General features: G+C 44.4%; 1 protein-coding gene across 5 annotated transcripts in view; it reads right to left on the bottom strand.

Moving 5' to 3' along the window:
• RIC1 (RIC1 homolog, RAB6A GEF complex partner 1) overlaps positions 1-23,126 on the bottom strand; it is an 83,600-nt gene extending 60,474 nt beyond the window's left edge. For 4 of the 5 annotated variants that reach the window (XR_012645651.1, XM_074994866.1, XM_074994869.1 and 1 more), the window contains exons 1-2: positions 22,525-23,126; positions 6,010-6,117 (exon numbers count right to left, since the gene is read on the bottom strand). Coding sequence is in view for 4 of the 5 variants with exons in the window: in XM_074994866.1 (XP_074850967.1) it covers positions 6,010-6,117; positions 22,525-22,665 (249 nt within the window). In the remaining variant the exon portion in view is untranslated. The remainder of the gene's footprint in view (positions 1-6,009; positions 6,118-22,524) is intronic. The other variant, XM_074994868.1, reaches the window with a different exon arrangement.
• Between the last annotated feature and the right edge of the window lie 982 nt (positions 23,127-24,108).

The following is a 24,108-nucleotide window of genomic DNA, read 5'->3' as shown; positions in this document are numbered from 1 at the left end:
AGGCCAAAGAGGCAGTATTGCTACTCTGCTTCTGTGGTGTTAACTGGTAATCCCTCACATCCAGAAAGATTAATGATGAACACAGAAAGCTGAATAGTACGTACTGACTTCCCCAGCCATCCTAGAACCTGCATGGGGTAGTAGTAGTAGTAGCATCCTTCAGTCTACGTAGACTATGGATTGCGCCCTTCGTAGTTCCATTTGGAATCATCATTTGCAGCATCGACTGTGACTGTGAAGGTCCACACGAAAGTGACAGTCCTTGCTGCATCTGTTGAATGCGTAACGGGTGTCTGGCAGGTCCTTACTGTGGGCTTGCTTCTCCTCTGCTAGCTGTCTGATCCTCATCTCACCCTTCTGAAGGCCTTTGTGTCATTCCTGCCTCCATCTGCTGCAATCGTCTGCCAGCTCCTCCCAGCTGTCCAGCTCAATGTCTACCTCCCTGAGGTCCCTCTTGCAAACATCTTTGTAGCACAACTGGGGGTGTCCAGGAGGTCTTTTGCCAGAGGCTAGCTCGCCATGCAGGATGTCTTTTGGGATCCTTCCATCATTCATCCTGTGGACGTGGCCAAGCCAGCGGAGCCGCCGCTGCCTGAGGAGGGTGTGCATGGTTGGGATTCCAGCTTGCTCAAGGACGGCGGTGTTGGACACTCTGTCCCTCCACGATATTCCAAGGATGCGCCTGAGGCAGCGCAAGTGGAAGACGTTCAGCCTCTTTTCCTGGCAGGCGTACAGGGTCCAAGACTCGCTCCTGTAAAGGAGGGTGCTGAGGATGCAGGCTCTGTAGACTTGAATTTTGGTGTGGGTGTACAACTTGATGTTATTCCACACTCTCTCGCTGAGTCTGGACAGAGTGTGCATGGGGTATAATCAAGCAAAAGCTTCCCTCTACCAATTCCACAACCATTAGCGGCACCTCACTTATTACAGTAAGGTCTCAGAGTACATGACCCCGCTCTTATGCATCTGACCCCACCCCCGGCCCCATTTAAACCCCCTGCAAGCGGCTCTGGTTCAAGCCATCCCCGCCACTCCAGCACAAGCACCCAGCCAGCTCATAAGCTGCCCTCCCTCACCATGCATGGCTCCAGCACAACACCCATGCTGGCTCACAAGCTGCCTGCCTGCCCGCCCGTTTGCCCCATGCGGCTCCAGCGCAGCCCTCCTCCACCTGCAACCACCCCCCTCCCCACCAGCTTGCAAGCTGCCCACCTCGCGTGGCTCCGACACGACCCCCCACCCCGCCAGCTCGCAAGCTGCCTGTCTGCTGGCACGACCCCCCCTCCACCAGCTCACAAGCTGCCCCTCCGCCCTACACGGCTCCGGTGCATCCCCCCCTCCACCAGCTCACAAGCTGCCCGCGCCGCGTGGCTCTGGAGGCCACCCACCCCGCCCGGCTCATAAACTGCCTCCTCGGCCAGCTGCCCACCCCACGTGGCTCCGGTGCACACACAGGCCCCCTCCCTCACCGGCTCACCACTCAGGCATGGCTCTGGTTCCAGTTCAACTCCCTGCCCCCCTCCAGCCCAGCTCACCACCCACACTCAACTCCACCCCTCACCCCCCTGCAGCCTTAACCTACCACCAGGCTTAGCTCACCCCCCAAACCACCTCCCACAGCCCTAACCCACCGCCAGGCTTAACCTTCCCCAACTACCCCTCCCCCCAGGCCAGTAGTTACCTTTCAGCTGCTTCCCAGGCTGCAGAACATGTGTTCTGCCAAGGAAAAAGCCAGACTCCAACTTGCGCAAAATCCCGGTTTACGTGAGGGTGCTTGGAACAGAATCTCGTGTACGCTGAGACCTTACTGTATACGCTGCCCCTATTAGTCACTATCTCAGTAGATTGCCAGGACTGACACCTTCCTTGCTCTGAGAGATAGGTATGCTTACCAATCAAGAATCCTATTCGCTGCACTGCAGAGAACTGATCAATATGATTTCCCTTTGACAGTGTATAAATGATTTACTCTTGTTTCCACAGCTTTTCATTAACAGTATAACCTCACTGCATTTGCTGGTAATCGAGTCCTGAACACATAAGTAATAGAGGACAGCATGTGACTCTCTCCTGTGGAGGGCAATCCAGATCCAACCTGCAGGCCGTAGCTTAGCCACTCCAACCCAGACTAAATTTTTTGGTCCTATTGTAACAATGTAACTAACTGTCAACTGAACAGAGTAAACTGTATTAGAAATGCTCATCTGGACACACTTGATTTGTTCATAGCCCTGATTTAGAACAGAGCTAAGCCTGAGGCACAGTGTGGAGAGATACAGAAAGGAACTAAGAGGGAAGATAATGCCAAGATGAAATGGAAGAGTTTTGTGCCTATTATAGGCTCTATTCGCAAGTAACAATTAAAGTTCCCAGAAAAGTAGCTTTTCCTACTTAAAATGTCAAATTATTATTGCACTGGACCTCACTTTGGTCACCTGAGGAACAGTAAAATTGAAGTACGTGCAGTTAGTTGCTCCAATGCCAAAAAGAGAAAAGGGCATACTGCACTCCCGCCTCCACCTGCCCACCCTTAAGGAATTTTATATATTAGGTCAACAAACTCATCCTCTAATTCAAAAATCCATATAGCTCTGGTTTTCTAAGTCAGGACTAGTGCTATCACTTTTCTTGAGCAGGAAGTATTTAAGCTTCTGAAGCTGCCCATTATGACATTGAATTCACATACCTGGTTCACTTCGAAGAGTCACTATTGTCAGTTATCTGACTGAAGTTTGAATAACCTGTATCTTGTGCCTAGAATTAAAGGCTGATCACCCAACTTTTTTAAAACTAATATTCAACTGTGTCTTGCGAATCTGAGGCTGTGTCTACCACTACCACCCTACTTCAAAGGGAGGGTGGTAAGCAGGGTGTTGGGAGTTTACTAATGAAGTGCTGGGCTGCGTATGCAGCACTTCATTAAGCAAATTCCCGCCCCCCCACCCCCCTGTGGCAACTTCAACGTACCGGCTCGCGTCTAGCCATGGCACACCTGCTGGTACTTCAAAGTGCCGGGGCAACTTCGAAGTTTAAAACTTCGAAGTTGCTTTTGGGGGGCGGGGGGAGAATTTGCTCAATGAAGTCCTGAATATGCAGCACAACACCTCATTAGTAAACTCCCAAAACCCTACTTACCAACCTCCCTTCGAAGGAGGGTGGGAGTTTAGACAAGCCCTGATTGTTTTAAACATGAGCCATATCATAAATACCATGTTTCAACAAGTTTGACTTTCAGTATGAATGTCATTTTAGTTAAACTGAAACTTGCATGTACTCTGTCTTGAAGACACAGGAGTTTAGAATTACCACCATCTGGCAACAGAAATATGTTGAGCACTCTCCTGTACAAACATTCTAAAGAACCGTAACTTATTCAAAGATCACTAAAAATCACCTCTGGTTCACAATGAAACAAATCAATGGGTCCTAACACTTCAACACCCTAAACTACATTTAAACAAGCTACTTCGCCAAAAGTGGACAGCAAACAATATCATAGTTAATATTAGCCTGCATATTTAAGCAGTTTAAACTACATTTAAAACATTCATGAAACTAGCTATTCCAATCCTAATTGCAGCAACTTATTTGGCAGTTTGAAACTGAAGTTATTTTGGAAGGCGATGGTTTCTTTAAACACTCTCTCTCTCTCGGTATGAATACATGGTCTATCGCACTTGCATATGTACTTCATCTTAACCCCAGAGATCCCTTTTAGGTACAAATCTGAGCATGTACCTGTAATTTGACGAACACAGACCCCTCCCTGTTTCACTGCTCAGACAGTCCCTGAGAGAGACACTGGGCCAAATTCTGCTGTTACATTTCTGCTAGAACACTGGCTAACATGCTTCCTTGGAACACACTTCCATGACCAGTAATACCCTTAGGCTCAAACTCTGCCATAATAAAAACAGGGAAAAAAGCCAAAAGGGTAAATTTTTACTGTATTTTATTGAACCACTTTGTATTTCCACTCACAAGACTTCCACAGATTGAAATAATGGTTTAAGGAGTCTGAAGAGCACCACAGAAATTTAAGTCCAGGCAAGATTCCACAGAAGCAACAAAGTGATTTAGTCAAAGGGTCCCTGGCCATTCAACCAATTTCCAGAAGTGCTCATCCAGTCCACTAAGTCATAATTTAAAAGTTGTACAATATTAAATGGCAATAATTTAAAATATCTTATTATTGCAATCCTCAATTCACAATTAAAACTGAGAAAACAAGATTTACAAGAAGTTCACCTTATAATAAATAATTCATCGCAATTCATGCCTGTAGTTGTGCATATAATGACAATTAAAAATGTTGAAATTACTATAAAGCTCTGCTGTTAGCTTGGTAATGCTATCATATAATTATCCTGAATCTTTTTTGTCTAGCTGTGCTATAAAGAATGCCACATAGGTGTACTGCAAAATTCTTCTTGGCCATTCACTATTGGAGAATTATGTTTTCGATAAGTAAAACTCCATTAGCATTCAGAGAGTAGGTTTTCTTGACAGTTTTGTACAGATAGAACAGTACATAAAATAAGTGTCAAGTAAAGAAAACAAAAAAGGCTACATGGTACATAATCAGATTTGTACAGTATCTGATGAGTTTCTACTAAAAAACGTACACGTTTTTAATGTAGTAGAGCAATCACTAATGAAAACGCTAACGGTAATTTATATTTGAAGAATTTATATCTAACAATTCATATGTGTGGTTCAGATGCAGTATACCTGATGAACAGCTAAGCTTTCAGTACTTAGAGCTTTCCAGTCATCTGAAAACGTATTTATTGGCTTCTCACTGCAGCTGAGACATACAAGGAACAACACTGCTGAGAACAGAAATACCAGAACTCTTCATCCCTATACATACTCTTCATCACTGTACATACTTATACCCATCATTCCAGCCATACCAACCCTCGTCTTCAGCAGTCACCAGCTCCAACAGTCTGCCCAGCTGCCCTCCATCTTTTAATTGGTTAACCAGATAAATCTAGCCTTTAACTGGTTAACCAATTAAAGGGGATTTTATACCCCTAATACAATTAAGATCCAGGCTTCCTCCTCTATATACTATCAAAATTAATTGTCCATCTGGACTACTGAAATCTACACTCTAGCCTCTTAAATCCATTCAATATGCTGCTGTTGAGATAGTTTTCCTAGCAATTTGCTAGATTATACTGCCAGAAGCTTCTGTCTCCCCACTGGTCTCTTCCATACATAAGAAATAAGCATGTTCTCCTTCAGGTACTTCACTAACTAAATTAATTGAATAGCCATACAGCTACAGGGTTGACAGCTGCCTGTGCTCCAGTGTTCTCAGCTTTTAATACCTACTTCTCAGCTTCTCTCTCTCTCACAACACTCCATTGCTCATTCTCATGCCATTCCCTACACACAGAAAAAGCCTCTCCCAAAATATTCATGAAACCATTACTTTACCTTCTAAGACTGACTTCTGTTGTGATGTCTACATAGCTGAAAAGCTACGGCTATTACTTACCATGAAAGATGTTCTTTTTTTAAGCACTGTGATCTCATCAATCCTTTGCCTTCTCCACACCACTTTTCCCCACTGGTCTTTTAAGTCTTGACTGTAGACTTGGGATCAGGGACTGTCTTTGCACTTCATGTCTGTAAAATGCCCATGAAGAGGAGGCACTGGTCCCTGACTGGGGCCTCTAGGCATTATGGTAATGCGTATAATGAACATCTGCTCTACATTACACTATTCTTTTGGGCAAAATTCTGAATCTTTATTTTATACGTCACACATGAGACAAATGGGTGCCAAATAAATTATCGATACTGATTGCCATTTGTATCTTTGGTCTTTATATGGGACTTGTTACCTATGCAACAGCAGCGCTTTTGGCATAAGTTAAGACTGATATTCATTCTCTGTGTGTGTACACACACATGCACACACGCGCACACACACACACACACACACCCCTATTAGTGTAACATCACAATTTCAAAAGAAAACAATTCTCTACTTACTGAAACAGCTATCATGGTGCTGTCAGGCCTCCATTCTGCTTGCTTATAGGGTCCAAACTGAGAAGCTGGTTTTGACAGTTCCTTGTAGCTGACAATTAATACACTGGGCTGGGGAAAGAGTAATAAATTGTAGTTACGTTTCATGTCTGAAGACAAAAGGAATAGGTGTGTGTTTGTTTGTTGTGAGGGGGTAAGGAGTTGGTTCCGTTTTGTCATTGCCCCAGAAACTAAAAATCAAGTTATTCTGATGCTAAGAAACAGAATTTCAGGTAAATCATTTCTGTGTTGTTGACAAAGAATACCTTTCTACTTCTGAAAGTGATTACATACATTGCAACAAGTGATCAATATACTTACTAAACCTACTTCCCAGCTTTTAAAACCAGGCCACTTTCCCATATAAATGTGCTTCAGATATCAGATCAAGTGCCATTATATAACACACATAGGCAATGACCTTTAGAGGTAGGGCTGGTATCACTATCTTAGTAAGGGTACCTAACCACTGCTCATTTTAGGATTTTTCTTTGGTTCTTCCAAGTTTGACATACCATTTGTTCCAAAGCTTTTCTATACCAGGTGTGTGCCTCAGGCTAACTTTCACTGGAAAAAAATTAAGCCAAATTTTCTGAAAACAAGGCTTAGGAAAAATAAGTTTTACCTCCATGCTTTGGTCACAAGCTTGGAATTTAGCAAAGGGGTGTTTTCTGTATCAAGAATGTGTTTCTTTCCTTCTCCATGAAAATCCACATAAATCTGGCCAAGTTACAAACCTTCACAAAAAGTGAAGTTTACACATCACAGTACAAACATGCTGCAACTTTGCAGTTTGATTGCACAAAGTTTGAGCAGAACTTTCCTTGCAATTGGGGCTCTGCTCCTCTGCTGGCGAAGCTAGGGCCAAGCAATGAAACAGAGCAAGAAGCCTGTTCCTCCTGAGGCCTAGAGGATGCAACTGTTAACTTGCTGGGCAAAGAGACTGGAACTGATTTGGTGAGAACAGGACTGGAACAAAGAGACAATGGCTGGAAAGAGACAGTAGGCATGGGGCAAAAGGGCTCAAGCTTGAAAGTAATGAACAACAGTGTGCCTACTAGAGTATACATTCCCTACTGTCTGGAACGAAACTCAAGATTCCTGTGAAATCCACTGGCAAAATATCCCACTGCCTTCTACTTAGGGACAATAAAGAGCAGTGGTTCCCAATCTTTTCACTAGGCAAACCCAATCACCCCACAACCATTTTGCAGACTCCCACCAAAGCCAGTTCTAATTTCTATGATTGTGGACACCAAGTTGAGGACTACTGAGAATAACTACCTACCAACAGTTACTCTACTAACAAAAATGACAAAGGTCAGTGCAGTACAGCTAAAAGTCCAAACTCTCCTGAGGAATCACACAGGCATCAACATGATGGCACAGGCCAGAATTTATTCTGTTTTATATTTTTAAAATAAAGACTATAAAGTCATTGAAACAATACACATTTCTTCATGAGAACACTAAGAAATCTGGAAATAAACTAATTCTATGCATTTTTGTCACGGGATGCACAAATGAAAATTTGATTGAACTAAGTTACAAAATAATTTTACTCTGTAGTATTGCTGCAATTCAAAGACATGTCAGAAAAGATTAATAGCCAGCAGAGTACATCTTATTTGGCCAAAATGTATGGTGTTTCTGGAAGTGATGTTACTCTTTTCCATACTAGGGTAGACATTTTGTTCTAAATTAATAGGTGATGAAGTTAGTCCACCAAGACAGAATTTACTGGAACAGCTACTGTTACAACCCACTTTCATGAGCTGAAATCAATAGTACATGTCCACTGATGACGAAAGGAGGAAGTTATAGGGAAGGGTTCACACTGTCAGCTGGACATGCAAACCTGAAACTAAGTACACTATAGGGCATGCTACATTGTTTTCTACTGACATCTAAACCAACTAAGGTAAAGTAGCTGGCAAGGCTAGCACAACAGAACCCTGCATGGATAATTTGTAATGTAATACAAACCCTGATACATGAACACTTATACTAATTAGTTTTACAGACAGTTCAGAAAAAACACACTACAGCTAGACAGATAGTTGCCTTCCCTACTCTATTATTGGAACAAGACAACATCCCATTTTATCTCCAAAGCAATCTGTTACAACCCAAAACCCAAATACAGCTGTGTTAGCATCCTTGCGAAGTCCTACTAATGTTAACAAAAGAACATGCATGGTTACCAATAAAAGAATCAGGGTTTATTGTGGAACATACTGTTGTTAAAAAGCATTTCCATATAACAAATGCACGTTAACAGAAAAGTTGGCTCACCTACTCAAAGTAATACTATAGTTCTTTTTGACAAATCTCCCTTCCTCTTTTATTACAATTAGTATTGGTTATTTAAAATTACGTCCTAAAGCCTATACAGAAAGAGCCTAAAAAACCCTACTGAAACATCTACAGAAAGTTGCATCAACACCACAAAGGCTATTTTATGTATATGGCATTAAGTTGGAGTGAACATACTATTGGAAAAATACTACAAGGTATTTTTTCTCATTACACTTTTGGGGGCATAATGATGAAAGATCATGTAAACAAAGCTACTCATGTGCAGCTGTAATGAGAAACACAGGTTGCAGTTCTTCCAGAATCAGATATGTCGATTCACATTACCCTTAATTTTGTAATACAGAAAAACATCACAGCTTGCATGGAAAGTGAGATTTTACCATTTACAATTTGCAGTTAATTACAGAAAGCTGTTATAAAAAGTGATCAACACTAGTGCATAATATTCCAGACTGTGAATAGATTATAGAGTAAAAATTGAACACCCACAGCTCAGGAGCAAAAAAAACTTTCTGTAAGCCTGGCAAGCAAATTGCATACCCCTCACACAGATGCATAATTAAAGACACAAAGCTACATTACCAAATCAGATCAAGAGGCCAGCTCTGGAACTCCCAAAAATCTACCCCAAGAGAGGACCTGGGGTTTGATATGACAATGCATAGTGCTTGCAAGTACGCCTGCAGCTTTCAGAAATGCACCCTTTCAAAACAGGGCAGGCACTTAAGACATTCCCTACCCTATTTAAAGAATTTTTTTCTAAAATGGAAGCTGGCAACATAGGGTTGTCTGCCCCTTCATGTTACTCACCAAGGACTATAAATGAAAGCTGTTAACAGCTAGGGCTGAGAGAATTAATGGCTGACAACGACAACAACTATACAGTGAAACAAAGTATTTATTTCACATTTCTACATACAACCGGAACACAACCTTGGTATTTAGGTTTACTAAACTGGCCAGACTATAAGGTTCTTTCCACCCTGGAAATAGTCCCCAGGGCAGTAGTTGCACTACTTTTTGATGACCTTAGAGCAGGGATGAGCAATAATTTTTGAAGACAGCCACTAGAAGATTTTGGTTAAGTGGTCAAGGGCCACACTTTCGTATGGAGGAGTTGCAGGGTCTCAAATAAAGGGATGGTGCAGAAGGGAGCTCAGGACAAGGAACTGAGGGTGCAGGAGAGGATGTGGGAGTTTGGGTGAAGGAGCGGGTAGTGACCTGGAACAGTGTATTGGAGTGCAGGTTCCAGAAGGAGATATGGGTTCAGGAGAGGATTCTGGCTTAGGGGAGGGATGGAAGAGCAGGTAAATGGTCTGAGAGGGAGCTGTGACCTGGGGCGGGTAGAAAGGGGGGTTCAGAGGGTTTGGATTGTGAGCTAGAGCAGGAGATTTGAGTGCAGCCTCCAGGAGCAGATTCTGGCCATGGTCAAGGGTGCACGAGGTGGTGCAGGGTCTGGGAGGGAGTTAGGATGCAGAAGCGGGTGGGGTGCCAGAGGCAAGCTTACCTAAGCAATACTGCCAGTAGCACTCTCAGAAAGGCTGCTCTCAGTAGCCTGCCAGACACTCCAGACTGCTCAAAGCATCTGGCTGTTCCATGTGCCTCTGTGCATTGCCAGGGGAGGCTTCGCGTGCAGCTTCAGCACCCAGCAAAATCTCTCAGCTCCTATTGGCTAGAAATGAACCAATGGGAGCTGAGAAATTTTGCTGGGGGCAGAGGCAGCACACAGCCCTCCCTCCACAGCCCAGAGAGCCACAGGGAGGAGCCAGCCCCATGACAGATTAAAAGGCTTGGTAGGCTGCACACCTGCCACTTCCTTAGGACAACATATATAAAAGCAGTAAGATGTATCCATTCCCTCTTCACTTTCATCCCACCAGTCCACTGTATTGAAATTCCAGCCCAACCCTTAACACAGTGGTTCTCAACTGGGGGTCCATGGCCTTCTAGGGGGCCAGAGCCCTGGTGACTCCTTCCCCAAGTCCATGGGCAGAGCTGAGTGGACACACCACAATGCCTTACCTGGAGCTGCCCTCGCGATTGCTCTGCTCTATTTCCCCACCTCTTTCTCTCCTACAGACTTGCTTCTCAGCTAGGCGGGAGGTGGGAAGGTGGAATCAGGCAGCAAGGGAACACTGCTACTCTGACTGGCACCAGGGAGTGGGCTGCCAAGGTGTTCCCCCATCTGCTACTGCGGCCTGAAATTGCGGCTGCTCCCAACTCTTTCACTGCTTGAACAGCTGCTTGGGCAGGGAGAGCCAGCTCTGGAGCCAGCAAAGCAGCTACCCTGTGGGCCGAGGAGGGGACAGCCCTCTCCTGATACACAGCCAACAGTCAGGCATGGCAACGGACTTGGTCGGACACTGGGAAATATTGGTGGGGGAAGCCACTTGACTCCAGGCTCCCTAGGGTGGGCTGGGCCTTGAGTGAAAGGATTAGCTTCCACCTGCTCCAGCAGGACTGGAGCATGCAGGGTTCCAGTGGCAATTTATAGAGGGCCTGGGACTCTGGCCACTGCTGCAGCCACAATGGCAGCAGCCCAGAGCCCTAAGACAACTGTCGCTTTTGTCCTGCCCTCCCCCATCACGGCCTTCGCCACAGCTACCCCCTTCCCTGCACAGAGTTCCTAGGTACTGCCTCCCTATACTCTTAATTATATACCCCTCTGGGCACAGCTTCTAGCTACCCTCTCCCTGCCATATAAGTTATTTTCAAACCTTTGAGCCAAATCCTCCCTTTGAATTATAATTTTTGGTTGCAAACCAAACAGAGCCCAGACTGGCTGGGTGACATACTGAGGTGAGTCAGGGAGTAGGGGCTGTGCTCCTACCCCAGGCCTAACCTTACCCCCCCCCCCCACACCCTGAGGTCAAACTATGCCTACACACAAGGGCATCTCCCCTCACCTGGCAACCACAGTCCTGAGTACACCCCTCCCCCCACCAACAGCGTTCCCTGTAAACTGAACACTTGGGTGGCCGCCCAGGAGAGATTCAGGTGCTGGCCACCTAATTAGCACAGTGCCCACAGTACCCACAGCCAGCAGTATGTGTTTCTATTGGTGATGTACATCCGCTCATGCACATTAATTTTTTCCATCCCTGGGTGGAGTATATTTTAAGGGAATACTGCCCCCAGACCCTGGAGTTTTTATAGCATACTGGTGTGGGTGGGTTGGCAGATCTGGCCAAAGAACAAAGGTTGCCCTAATACTTTAACTTAGTCCATCTGTGTATACATTTTTGTACACTCTGTTTTCATTCTTTCAAAGTTAAATGCACGTGATTCTCTGTCCATGTCTTAACTCCACTTCTACTATCTTGCATACCCTTTCCATCGCAGCTCTTCCACTCCATCCCCTTCCTTTATATAATCATTATGCTCCTTCCCTAGCACAAATATTCCCTTTTTTTGCTGACATCAGAAAATTATTAAACTGAGGTTACGAAGATACGCGCTCTCTACCTCTACATCTCCAGCTGGCTCCCTAAGAGACAAGGAAATACAGCTTGAAATATTAGAATTGTGTAGGCCAAAAAGCTTCAGTATTCGTCAACCATGCTGAAAAACTGATCCACAGGTTAATAACATTTACAGAATCAGCTGTAATTTTGTTCTTGGTTGTCATTTTATTACTATGTCAGGTAGAAGCATGCAAAAAGAATCTTTAATCAAAGTGACTTCGGTTGTTAAGGCTGGCACCAGCATTTTTTTGAGAGTGACAGTTATGATGCTGCGTGTGTGTCTCCATGGCTCAGAATCTACAAAAAGGTTAATTAAATTGATAAGCATTTTATTGTATCTGGCAGTGCACATTTGCTTCTTTCCTATTTAGCCACTCAAGCAATAAATATTACAAATCTTCTGAGTGGTTTTTAAAAGTTAATTCTAATCCAGAAAACAGTACTATTTTTAAAAATGTTCAGTAGTTCAAGATATTAAAATTTATTACATATTCAGTCTTAAAAATCTCAGCATTCTAGATTATGGAATACTGCCAGGGTCCCAAAAAGAAATATACTCCAATGGCATTCTGACTCAGGTTTAAATGCTCAATTAGCATGCATTTGTAACGTTAGTGCTGTTCTGAGAAAATGTTTAATTTCAATTAATTAGGTAATGGGTTCAGAAATCTGAGAAGACCACGTTCACATAAAATACTACTTTTCAACTGCTGCCATGTTATTGCATTTTTGTTGTCCACGATAAACATATTAAAATTTTGCCATATAGCAAAGACAAGGTCTCTTACTGCTTGTCAGTCCCTTCAATGTTCCTGAAAGGCACTAAGAGCGCCACCAGAATAAATTGTGTACAAAAATGTCACCCTGTACTTTAGGAACAATACAGGAAGAGTAGAACGGCTAACCCTTATTTAAGTATTTAAAATAATAAAAGTACAGGCAGAATGCCCTAGTCAGTGAAGCAGTGGGAGAACTGGTGCATTATATTAAGTCCTTATCTGTACCTAACTTATCTAAGAATCTCAAAATTTTGGCTAGATTACAACAGGAGCCACAAGAAATTACAGGTTGAACCTCTCTAGTCCAGCATCCTCAGAACCTGACCAGTGCCAAAGGAGAGAATTTGTCGGACCACAGGAGGTCAATATTGTTAGCAGCATTACCAATGCTTCCACTGCTAACTGAGCTCCTGGAAGACATTTAGGGCCAAATTACAGTTAACTAACAGTACATTGAGAACCAGGACTGGTGGCTATAAACAAACTTTACAGGATTACGGGAAACTTGACAACACCCACGATAAGCAGTTGTCTGGCTAAATAAAACCATGCTGGATTATGGATGTTGCCAGATGAGAGGTTCTGGATTAGAGCGGTGCAACCTGTACTACACTGTAACAATTCAGTATGCCCTGCCATTTACATTCAATTATAATAAGATGAGACTAAAGTATTTAGTTGGGTTTCATTATTTTTGTTTTGGAATTGTCGGCATTCTATTCGGGAGTTTGGAGGCAGTTAAATTGAGATTCTGAAACTTGATTATCCCTGAAGGATTCTCTAGCTCCATTCCCATCAGACATGATTCACAGTGTGAAAAAACCAGCTCATTAGGCATTTAAAAAGACAAAAATTGTCATTTAATTGGGGCTATCAAATACTGAGCTTCTGGCTGACAAGCACTATTGCCAGCTGCAATATGTAAAATGAGTGTACTAGTACATTTGCTGGAACATGCAGAAATATTTACAGCAGACAATATACAAGCATGTAATATCACTGGGATGCCAATGGATGAGCATGGAAGGTCAGAGATTTGTCAGAGTGCTAAGGTTACTACACTCACCCACTTTTTCAGGACTGGGCAATGACTTTTTTTGATGAGGTGCCCATTCCAAAATTTTGGAAAGTGGTCAAGGGCCACACTTTTCCACAGAAGAGATGTGGGGTCTAGGATGGGTACAGAAGGGAGCTTGGAATACGGGATTGAGGTTCACGATACGGTGTGGGGTCTGAGAGAACATTTGTTTGAAAGACGGAGTTGCCCTGGGGCAAGATATTGGGGAGCAGAATCCAGGAGGAGATGGGGTGCAGGAGACTATTCTGACCTGGGGAAGGGATGTAAAAGCAGGTGAAAGGACTGGAAGTGAGTTGGGATGCAGTGCTGGAAGCAGGTTCTGGTCAGCAGGTGCTGGGAAGTTGTGCTGCACTGCCCCCACCACAGCAAAATTTCTCAGCTCCCATCACCATCAAAATCTCTCAGCTCCCACTGACCAACTTCTGGCCAATAGGAAGTGACAGATTTTGCTGGGGGAGGGGACAGCACCCAACACTCTCCTGCCTCTGCAGCCTCAGGGACAGACTGCAGGTCAAATCAAAAAGTTTTGAGGGGTGGGATCTTGCCATCACTGCACTAGGTAAAATCCCATTTAACCAGTTTGGGGAGGGGGGGAGGCAGCTGGGGAAACCACTAAAGCAGCCTCCTCAGCTGCCCCCATGCCTGCAGCACGCCAGGAACCAGGGTTGCTCCCACCAGGCTGGGGGGCTGCTCCAGTCCCTACTGATTAACTGGAACCAGTAAGCCACATCCATTTACGATGAGGCTTACCAGTTAACTGGTAATCCAATCAACCTGTAACATCCTCACTCTGTACTACTCAGTATTTTAGACAGGGCACTCAAAGTTTCATTTGAAACTAAAAGTGGTTCCTATTCCTGAATACAAGATAAAATTCCTTGTCTTAGAAGTCTGAAGAGAAAGTGAGGAAGGTTAAGCATACGAGAGAGATAAATACTTAGTGAATAAATATGGCTCAAAAGCACACTAGACTCAAAACACTGTAAGACTCAAAATATTCAGCTTCTGCCTGAAATTGTAAACAATCTAAGCAGTGACTGAGTTAAGACCGAAGAAAACAGAATGAGAAGTTGACAGACTAAGAAATAAAGGTTATACGTGCAAGATCATGGGTGAGCTTGATGGTACTGTACACATCTTGATTATGTTTATGATTACATGGGCAGCTCTCACATGTTCATGCTGAGATATTGCAGGATGAGAAGGCGGGAGATTGGAAGAAGGGAAGAATGTTAGAAGAGAAAAAAAGGGAATGACCAAGCAGCAGGTAAAAGGCATCAGCTCAGAAGAGCAGTAAAAAATTATTTTTAAGGTCTGTCTACTCTATGCTTCTTGAAGCGAAGAGGCAGTGGCAGCCCAGGTCAGAGCAGTGAAACAGTGGCCATTTCTACGCTTGGAGAAATCTTCCAAATAACCACGCTAATGGCCATTTCGAAGAATACTAATGAGGTGCTCAAAGGCATATTCAGCGCTTCATTAGCATGCTGCTGGCCATGGCACTTCAAAATTGCCGCTCTTCGCTCCTGCACGACTCGTCCAGATGGGGGTCCTTTTCAAAAGGACCCTGTCAACTTCAAAATCCCCTTATTCCTATCAGCATTTGTAACGTTAGGGGTCCTTTTCAAAAAGGCCCCATCAACTCTGAAACCCCTTATTCCTATCTGCTGACAGCACTAACTTTACAAATGCTGATAGGAGTAAGGGGATTTTGAAGTTGGTGGGGTCCTTTCGAAACGGATCCCTGTCTGGACGAACTGTGCGGGAGCGAAAAGCGGCAATTTCAAAGTGCCATGGCTGGTGGCATGCTAATGAGGTGCTGAATATGCATTTCAGTGCCTCATTAATAGTCTTCAAAATGGCCATTAGCACAGCTATTTCGAAGATTTCTCTACATGTAGACATGGCCAGTGGGTTGGCATGGAGTGGCTTACCCAGAGCCAAGCAAGCCTGAGGGCAGCTGTTTCCCCAAATCACCTGTGCAGCTCCTCTTAAGCTGGTGCAAGTACTCTTCATAAGGGTGCCCTTCATTGGCAGAAGGAGGATAGCATGGACATGAAAAGTTGCAGTAATTATTGCAGTGGCTGTATGCCCACTTAAGTCTGTAACAGACAGGATCAGAACAAGGTGGCACGTGAGACAGAAATAGCAATTGGTGGCATTAAGACAGGTACAGGCTGGAAACAATAACCATTGTAGTAAAACTATCAAGCATGCTGAGAATAATTTACAAATACATCATGTTAATTACAGAGCTAACCGCCCACTGTCCCTTCGTGGGGTTTCACCAAGTGCTCACCCATACGCAGACTTCTCTTGGGCTGGAATTCCACAATTCTCCCACTTAGACCAGGACCCGGGTTACAACCCTGATTACTAAATAAGCAGTGTTTGGCACCTGCAAGACTTTTTTTCCCTTTAGGAACCTGTGACAGCACAGGTTTGACAAGTGACACAAAAATAGCTTCTTCAAAAACAAGGCTTCATTTATTACTCAAAGTACAAAGCACGTAGAGCACTGGAAAAAAACAAACAGCATAACAACTCACATGGGTCTTATTTATATAATGGCAAGTTCCTCTTAGCCCCTCTAACTCCATCCCCAAGCAGGGAGAAACAGCCATACTACAGAAGCCTGTCACTCAGACTGGCAGATTTTTTTTTTTTGGATACATCCTAGCTAGCCTCTCCCAGTTCATCTAAGCCCCTTCTCTATGTTTCTGAGGTTTTACATCTCCTTTGATCCCTGGCTTACCTTTGGGAAGAGAAAAATCCTAGCATGATGGAGCCAGCTAGGTAAATTCTCCCTTTCACTGCACACAGAAATGGTGCTTCAGCCATCGTTATCTTTATTCCTTTGAAACTGCGTATTGAGAGGCTCTTATCTCTATCACTGTTTTACCATTTCTGCAGATTCTTTAGCCAGCTCTTTACTTCCTCCTTCAATTTGATCCCCTACACTCAAGATAGGCAGTAATATATAACTGAACAGGAAAACCACATCAGTCATAAAAATAGACTTTTTCTCAGTGCATTACATATACCACTTATATCAACCTTGACAATGTCACGATCCTTTACAAATAGAAGATAATTCATCCATCACTGAGGTGGAATATAGCAGTTAACACTCTATGGCTGTGTCTACACTACAAAAATAACTTCAAAGTTCCTTAGTTTGAAGTGCAACTTCAAAGACCATCTGCACACACACACACACACACACACACCCATACTTTGAAGCAGGACACTACTCCATTCCCAGGATTGGAGTAAAGACTTTGAAGTTGGGCTCCCTACTTCAAAGTTAACTTCGAAGTAAGGGAAAATGAGTGTAGGCGCTCTGCTGGTTACTTCGATGTAGCATCTAACTTCAAAGTTAGTTCCTAGCATAGAAGCACCCCATGTGTTTAACAAAAATAAGAGCACACCCTATTCAGTTTAAATTACAATGGAGAAGTTCAAATACAATGATTCAGGGTGACTTTGGATATTTTACAAATATCTAGCACACGGTGGGCTTCATACAAATTTCTCCCCCAACTGAAAGCCCTTGTAACTACCAAATCTGTTGTCCAACAATATACTACTTGTTAATAGAGTGCTGCTACTGAATGCCACCAGCAGACTGTCAGCTGCGAAGATTAACCAGTGATACCTTAATATGGTATTAGTAAAAGAGTTTCTGTATAAGTGAGGACAGAGTCCTAGCTGTCCCATTACTTGTGCACATACAACTCAGACTGGCTTTAGGGTCAGTTGAGTATAGGCAATTTGGTGGGACAGCCAGGTACCTGTTATACAATGCTATACCAGCTTCCAAGGCAGAGGATTCTGAGGGAGCAATTCCAGGAGAGGCAAAGCTCAGGTCTCTGCCACCTGCACATCAGAGCAAAATGTTTGAGGACTCCTGGGCATCAGTGGCAATTTCTCAATCTCATTAGTCTAGTGGAGACTTATCGGTGGGTACTTCCTCAATTATGCAACCAGATAAGCAGTTCTGCAGCCATAGCACAGCTGTTACAGTGCATTTGAACAACTTATCCAAATATATAAAACTGAAGACTGACAGAAGCAGCCAGGGGAAGGACCAAGGTATGGCACAAGTGGAAAATATAGATTATGATCACTGAAACACGGATATACACATATATCTCATAGAACTGGAAGGGATCTCAGGAGGTCATCCAGTCTAGTCCCCTGCATTCACAGAAGGACCAATCTCTATCCGACAGGTTTTTTTGGTTGCTGTTTTTTTAAATTTAACCTGCTCCAGACCCTTGAAAGGCCCCTGGATCTACACAACCCAGGGTTTACAAGGCCAATGCCATAACCACTAAGCTACCCCAGCTGTCACCCCAACCCCCAGGACAAGGGTTCAAGTTCAGGCCAGATCTACAGGAAGGCTAGTGTGATGGAGCCAGCTAGCTTCTAAAGACTGTTTGGAACCCTACAAAAATGACACTGTACTGCAGCCCAGGACCCTGTCTAAACGTGGAAGAATTGCAAAATTTCTTTCCAGGAAAGGTAAAAGTGCACAACCTGAGACCTGACAAGAAATGGAGATGCAGAGCTAGCCCAGCCACCAGGACAAAGTAATTATGAAGCATTCGCTTCTGAACATAAAGCATCTTTGCTGTTTCAGGTTACATAAGGCTACAGTCTAGCACAGTATAGTCACCCCATGTACATCTTTTGTCAAACTTTTTATTTAATAGAAAACTAAAGGAAAATTAAAAATTCTCAGTTTCATGGAGTATTAATTTGGAGTGGTTGTGGCCATAGGAGATTTTGTTTAAACTGAAAGATTGTTTTTCGTTTTACAACCAGCATTAGTCTTTAAAGTGGTCTATATGCTTTTTGCTCATATAGGGAAATAATGGTAAGAGGCAACAAGCCAAAAGCTAAACAATAGGAACCCAAAAAGCAGAAGTCTTACAGACTGGTTCTAATCCAGCTGGGCTCTGAGGGTGCTGTGCCCCTGATTTCAGCATATAACATGTGGACTGGGGTGAGAAGAGAGACAATATTAATAAAAACTAGAATACAATTTCTTCAAGGCCAATCTGGTATAGTAAAACTGGTACAGTCTGCCTTGTTATATCTCCCAGAGACAGCTGAGAGGATTTGGCAGTAACGCCAAAGGAATTCAAGGACCCATGAAATAGAAACAACATTAGCAGTCCAGATTTCTTTCAGTAAGTGTCTTGCACAAGGCAACAAGTTATGGCTGACATCTGAAACAAAGGCTAGGTTTATGCTACAAAACCTACGTCAACACACCCAAATTGGCATAGCTCCCTTTCACAAACGCAGTCTACACCAACAGAATGAATTTTTACACCAGTACAAGAAAACCACTCCCCCAAGTGATGATGATAGTTATGTTGACTAAAGCACTCTTCTGTGGGCACAGCTGGATCGAAAAAGGGAGTTTTGTCCACGCAGCTATGTCAGTCAAGGGGTGGTGTTTAACACCCCTAACTGACATAGTTATACCACCATAAGTTTTAAATGCAGACAACGTCAAAAATAGGATATTCTCCCAGATTCTGTGCCTCATTCAACTAGAGAGACTCCTGGTATAATCCTTATTCTCCTGGAAAAAGATGCTGCCTCTTCAGCCAGTCTTCAAGCACCCACATTAATTCTAGGCCTACACAGGCCATGAGATTAGTGGCTTCTAGAAGGCCCTAATTCCATTTTAGTGAGCAAGCTAAATGGTGCCTATCCACTTGTCCCAAAAAGAATTAACATTTTTTTCTACCTCTGCTTCCATCTATATGGCTGAAAAGCAGCAAGAAATCAAAATGTTCAGTACCGATCATTCCACCTGACGATATTGGCGGGCACTATTACAGTTCTGTATTAAAATGAAAACACATTGCCACAGTTTACTTACAAGCCTAGTTCTTGCTTCTCACAGCAAGAAACAGTACAGTCACCACCTCCACCCCCACTTTCTCCTGCTAAAATACAAAACGGTATTTGTGAAATAGTTAAGATTCTTAGCCTTATAAAAACACAAACAAACTGTAGAGCTCAGTTATACATTTATCCAATTTCTTCCTGTTTCTAATCATGGAATATGTACAACATTCCCAAACAATCTAAAACAATCTAGAGATGTTTTCCTTAACAAGTACACACAAGCAAACAATATCACTTTGCCTGAAAGTGATACCTCACTATGTTTACAAAGCTGAACTAGGAATTTAAAATGTTAAGGTGCTGGAAATAGACATAATGCACCACAGAACTTAGCCATATTGATTACCCTTCTGATTACCACCAGCAACTGCAAGATATTCCGCTCCACAAAGTTACTGATTACTGATACTTAACACTGTTTTGAACAAGCTATTACTGAAAAAATATGGAAACCAAAAATCTTATTTCCTCCACATGAACCCATGATGTAATTTTGATTTAAATGTCACCTTCAAATAGGGGACAGGGAAAACAAAATATTACTTTTATTTCAATGACACCTACAAAGGAGGGGAGAGGGAAGAATACTCTAATTTTATGCAGGAAACAGGGAACTTGAGAAGTTCTTTCAAAAAAAATTTTAAGGGGGAGAAGAAGGGAAGGGGTGGTGTTTTGGTTTTTATTTTTAGCAAGAAGCTTTGTCTATCCAGACTTTTAACATTTCATTTGAATTCTCTCACCCGTTAAGAGATAGAAATTGAACAATCCTAACAAAGTAACATTTCTCAAAAATGTTCATTTGGCATTAAACTGGTGTTAGCAAAAGTAAGTTTTGAACATTCGAAGTCTCTTTCTCCCGATTGCTCAGCTTTCATTATCTTGTGATACCCTAAATCCACAAGTTCTCTTTAATGCAATTATAACTAGTTAAAACAAATTTAGAATTATTAGTGACAAATATATATTTGTAACTAACTGTTCATAGTAATAATACCTGCCACCAAAACTATCTACAATAGCTTCATTACCCTCAGCCCCTCTCAGTCCCAAATGTGCCTGGAATAAAGCAATTACAGTGATAAAACATCCACAATTAACAAATCTAGGTTTTGATGGGCTAGAGACAACCCAACAAGATAGAGACATTTCAAATAAAGCACCCTATAAGCAAACTTTTTTTTCCATTAAGCTAGGAAAGTGGGACTTTAGATTTAGTATGCCAGGGGCAGAGCAGCAGCTTCAAGTAAAGCTATGTAGGGCTTTATAGGTTAAAAACCAATGCCTTCGTTCATTCCACTCAGAAGCTAATGAACAGGCAGTGCAGATCACAGAGTACCAGCATAACCTGATGAAATCTCACTGGCATCATTTGATGAAGCTATTAAGCACTTTACTATTGTTTGAAACTAAGGCTCCTTTAAGTGCACTCTAATGTAATTGCTCCATCCTCTCATTTCAAAAAGTTTATTAGATTTTGGACCCTTAGTATTGATGTGTGAAGACTAAGTCAGTGGTGTGCAAAAGGAATTCAAAGCTTGCCACACTTGTGGTAGTCATCTTTCCATATTTGCCACATTATACTGCACAAAACTTCATTAAATATAAGACTATTGGTAGTTAAATGCCCTCCCCCAGAGCCAGGCACCCCTACCCCCTCCACCCCACTCTAATTCAATGCTGGCGACTCAGACCTGCCATGTGCTTCTCCTACCAAGCAGTGGGGCATAGGGCAGGCGGGCAGCACTCCCTACATGCAGCTCTCAGGAGGAGATGCATTCAAAGGCTACAAGAGCCATCGGCTGAACACCCCCATCTTCTGATTTTGGTATGCATGCATTCACTAAAACGCAGTCTCCTATTCACTACATGTGGCAAGCAATGACCATACTGGACAGGGCAGGACTAAGTATGGTTATTTAAGACTGCAGGCTGTAAATCTAAATTGCAATATTTAAATCAGTTCTTAAATTCAGCTTTTAAAGACAACATTGCCCTGCATTATTTCTAATTCCAACACTGCAATGAGAGTGTCTACAAGATGAACTAGTGCAGAACAGATGTTTAATTCAGAACCTAGTTATTTCACACTAACTTCCCTGTGAATTGTGTAGCCAAATCTTATGTGATACACAAGGTTACACAATTTTCACTGGCCAAACTGAGTGAAATATAGGAAGTAAACAACAGAACTACTGAGTTTCAGTTTTTAGTTTCAATGCAAGGTGCTACGTAGTAGACGTTTTTAAATGTTACTGTTTGTGCTTCTATATCTAGACTAACTCTTGAATAAAAGTCTGCATACGCCCTTCTCCACCACCATGAAAATGACTGCAAAGTGACAACATTAAGGTCATTACAGGACTGGGAACGAATTGATTTTTATTCTACATGCATTTCATGCTTCCCTCTGATTTACAATTTTAAGTTCAAAGTAGCTCAGGAGAGACCTGAACTAGGCCTGGCCTAACCTACTTTTGGGGGTAATTATCCATAGTCATTTGAAAGTGCTACCAGGAATTGCTGAAAGTTTCAGTGAACACAGCTGTTTGGTCACATTCCCATAAGGTATCCATAACTCAACACTGCAGTATTATACTAGTGAGAACAAAAAAGAAAAGCCTGCCATCATTTCCTGCCCAAGACAAGTGAAGAACAAGAACTACCTTAACTAGATTATTTTTTTCCAGTTCCAGCTATTAACCCAAAGGGCTTGAAGTTTCCAGAAGTCACACGGCAGCAAGTCGTTACAAGTAACTCTTGAAGGATTGTGTAACTAGTCGGATTTACAAGATTGCTCTGCAAATACCGAAGTACACGCACAGGAGCTAGTCCAGCGCCTGCACAGCGCGGTGTAGGCAGACAGGGCCGGGAGAGAGAGTACGCTCCCTACAGGTGAAGCTGCCCTACTCACCCTGCCGTACCAGATGCTGAGCTGGGACGGTGCCAGCACTGCGAAGAAAACCCTCTGGGGGTCCGTCTGGATGTGCAGCGGCTGCTCCAGCGTCTCCAGAGGGCTCCGCAGCCTCTTGGGCCAGCCGCTCAAGAAATACATGGCCGGAGACTCGCCTCTTTCGGCGCGGGGCGACGAGAGCGCTCAGCACGGACTGGGTCGGGCCGACGCCGCTCAAACTCCCTGCCGCGTCCTGTGTGGCGAGCCGCGGGGGGAAGGCAGCCGGGGGCCGGCGGGGAGCGCGGGCATACTAACGGCGCCGGCCTGCCGGCACTCCGCGGGATGGAGGAGCCGGGAGGTCTGGAGGACCCCGGGCAGCTCACGGGGGCGCTAAGGAGGAAGGGGCGCGGGCCAGGCCGGCGGGTCGCCGCGGGGTCCTGGAAGCCGGAGGCGAGAGGGACCGGGCCGGGGTCTCCGGGACACGGCGGTGGCTAGTGGTCCGAGCGACCGGGCAGCAGCGTCTGCTGCAACGGCGGGGCCTGCTCCTCCCTCCGGCCTCCGCCAGCCGCTCCTGTAGCCGCCTCCATGTCCCTCCGCCGCCACGGGCTCGGGACGACAGCCACCACAGCGCGGCGCGGCTCCGCCCCGCAGCGGGGTGGGAGGGCGAGCCGGGCGCGCGGATTGGCCCAGCGGCAGAACCCTTCCGGAAGTGACGATGGGCCGCAGTCGCCCGGCGCCCTCGATGCCTTCGCTTCGGCAGGGCAGGAGGGAACGCGCGCTGGTTGTGCGCGAGAGGCGCGCAGGCGCACGAGGGGAGGCGGAGAAAGGAAGCGGGTGCGGACCCTTGAGCCGGGGCAGGGCTGTGCAACTGGCGGGAGCGCGCCGCGCGTGGCTCCTTCAGGGCTTCTGTGTGGTTCCCAGCGCTGTGATCGCCGAGTTAAAAAGCAGCCTCTGATTGTTCTTGATAAGTGGTGAACGTCTGAAAGCCCGACGAGGAACAGCTCCAAAGAGCAAAGCCTGGGTGATGGCGAAGCGCTGCCGGACTGCCCCTTCAGCACGTGCGGTGCACTCTGGGACAGGATATGTCTCTGTGTTGCTGATGGTCTGTTCACGTGCATTGTGGCTCTTCAGTTACTGAGGTGTTCTTGTTTTTTTCCTACCGAACTGGAAAATAATGGCTTTTCGTGCTGTTTGGGTGGGTGAGCCCTGGCCCAGGGGCTCCAGAACCCAACCTCGGATTGCACGGGCTGCTCATGCACCAGCTGCAGCCCTGTACCTACCAGCCAGCCAGCGCCCAAAGCTGCTCCGGATAGACTGGCCTGACTTTGTGCCCCAGTGCAGCTGTACAGCTCAGACCCACAAAACCAGCAGAGTCAGTATCCCCTTAGAGACTAAAGGATTTATTAGGGCATAAGCTTCCGTGGGTAAAACCCACTTCACTAGCAGGACTAGGCAGGGAAATGATAAATTACAAAGCCAGGTATAGATGTAAGACCGCTGTAAATTAGGGTGATGAGTCAGGGTGGGCACAGACATTCAGTGTAGCTCTCTACCCTCAACCCCTGAAGCACAGGACTCCCCTAAAACATGGGGCGCAGGGCAGTT

This window comes from Carettochelys insculpta, chromosome 5 (genome assembly GCF_033958435.1).
Source record: "Carettochelys insculpta isolate YL-2023 chromosome 5, ASM3395843v1, whole genome shotgun sequence".
In the NCBI taxonomy this organism is placed as follows: Eukaryota; Metazoa; Chordata; order Testudines; family Carettochelyidae; genus Carettochelys; species Carettochelys insculpta.
This window is presented reverse-complemented; position numbering and strand designations above follow the sequence as displayed.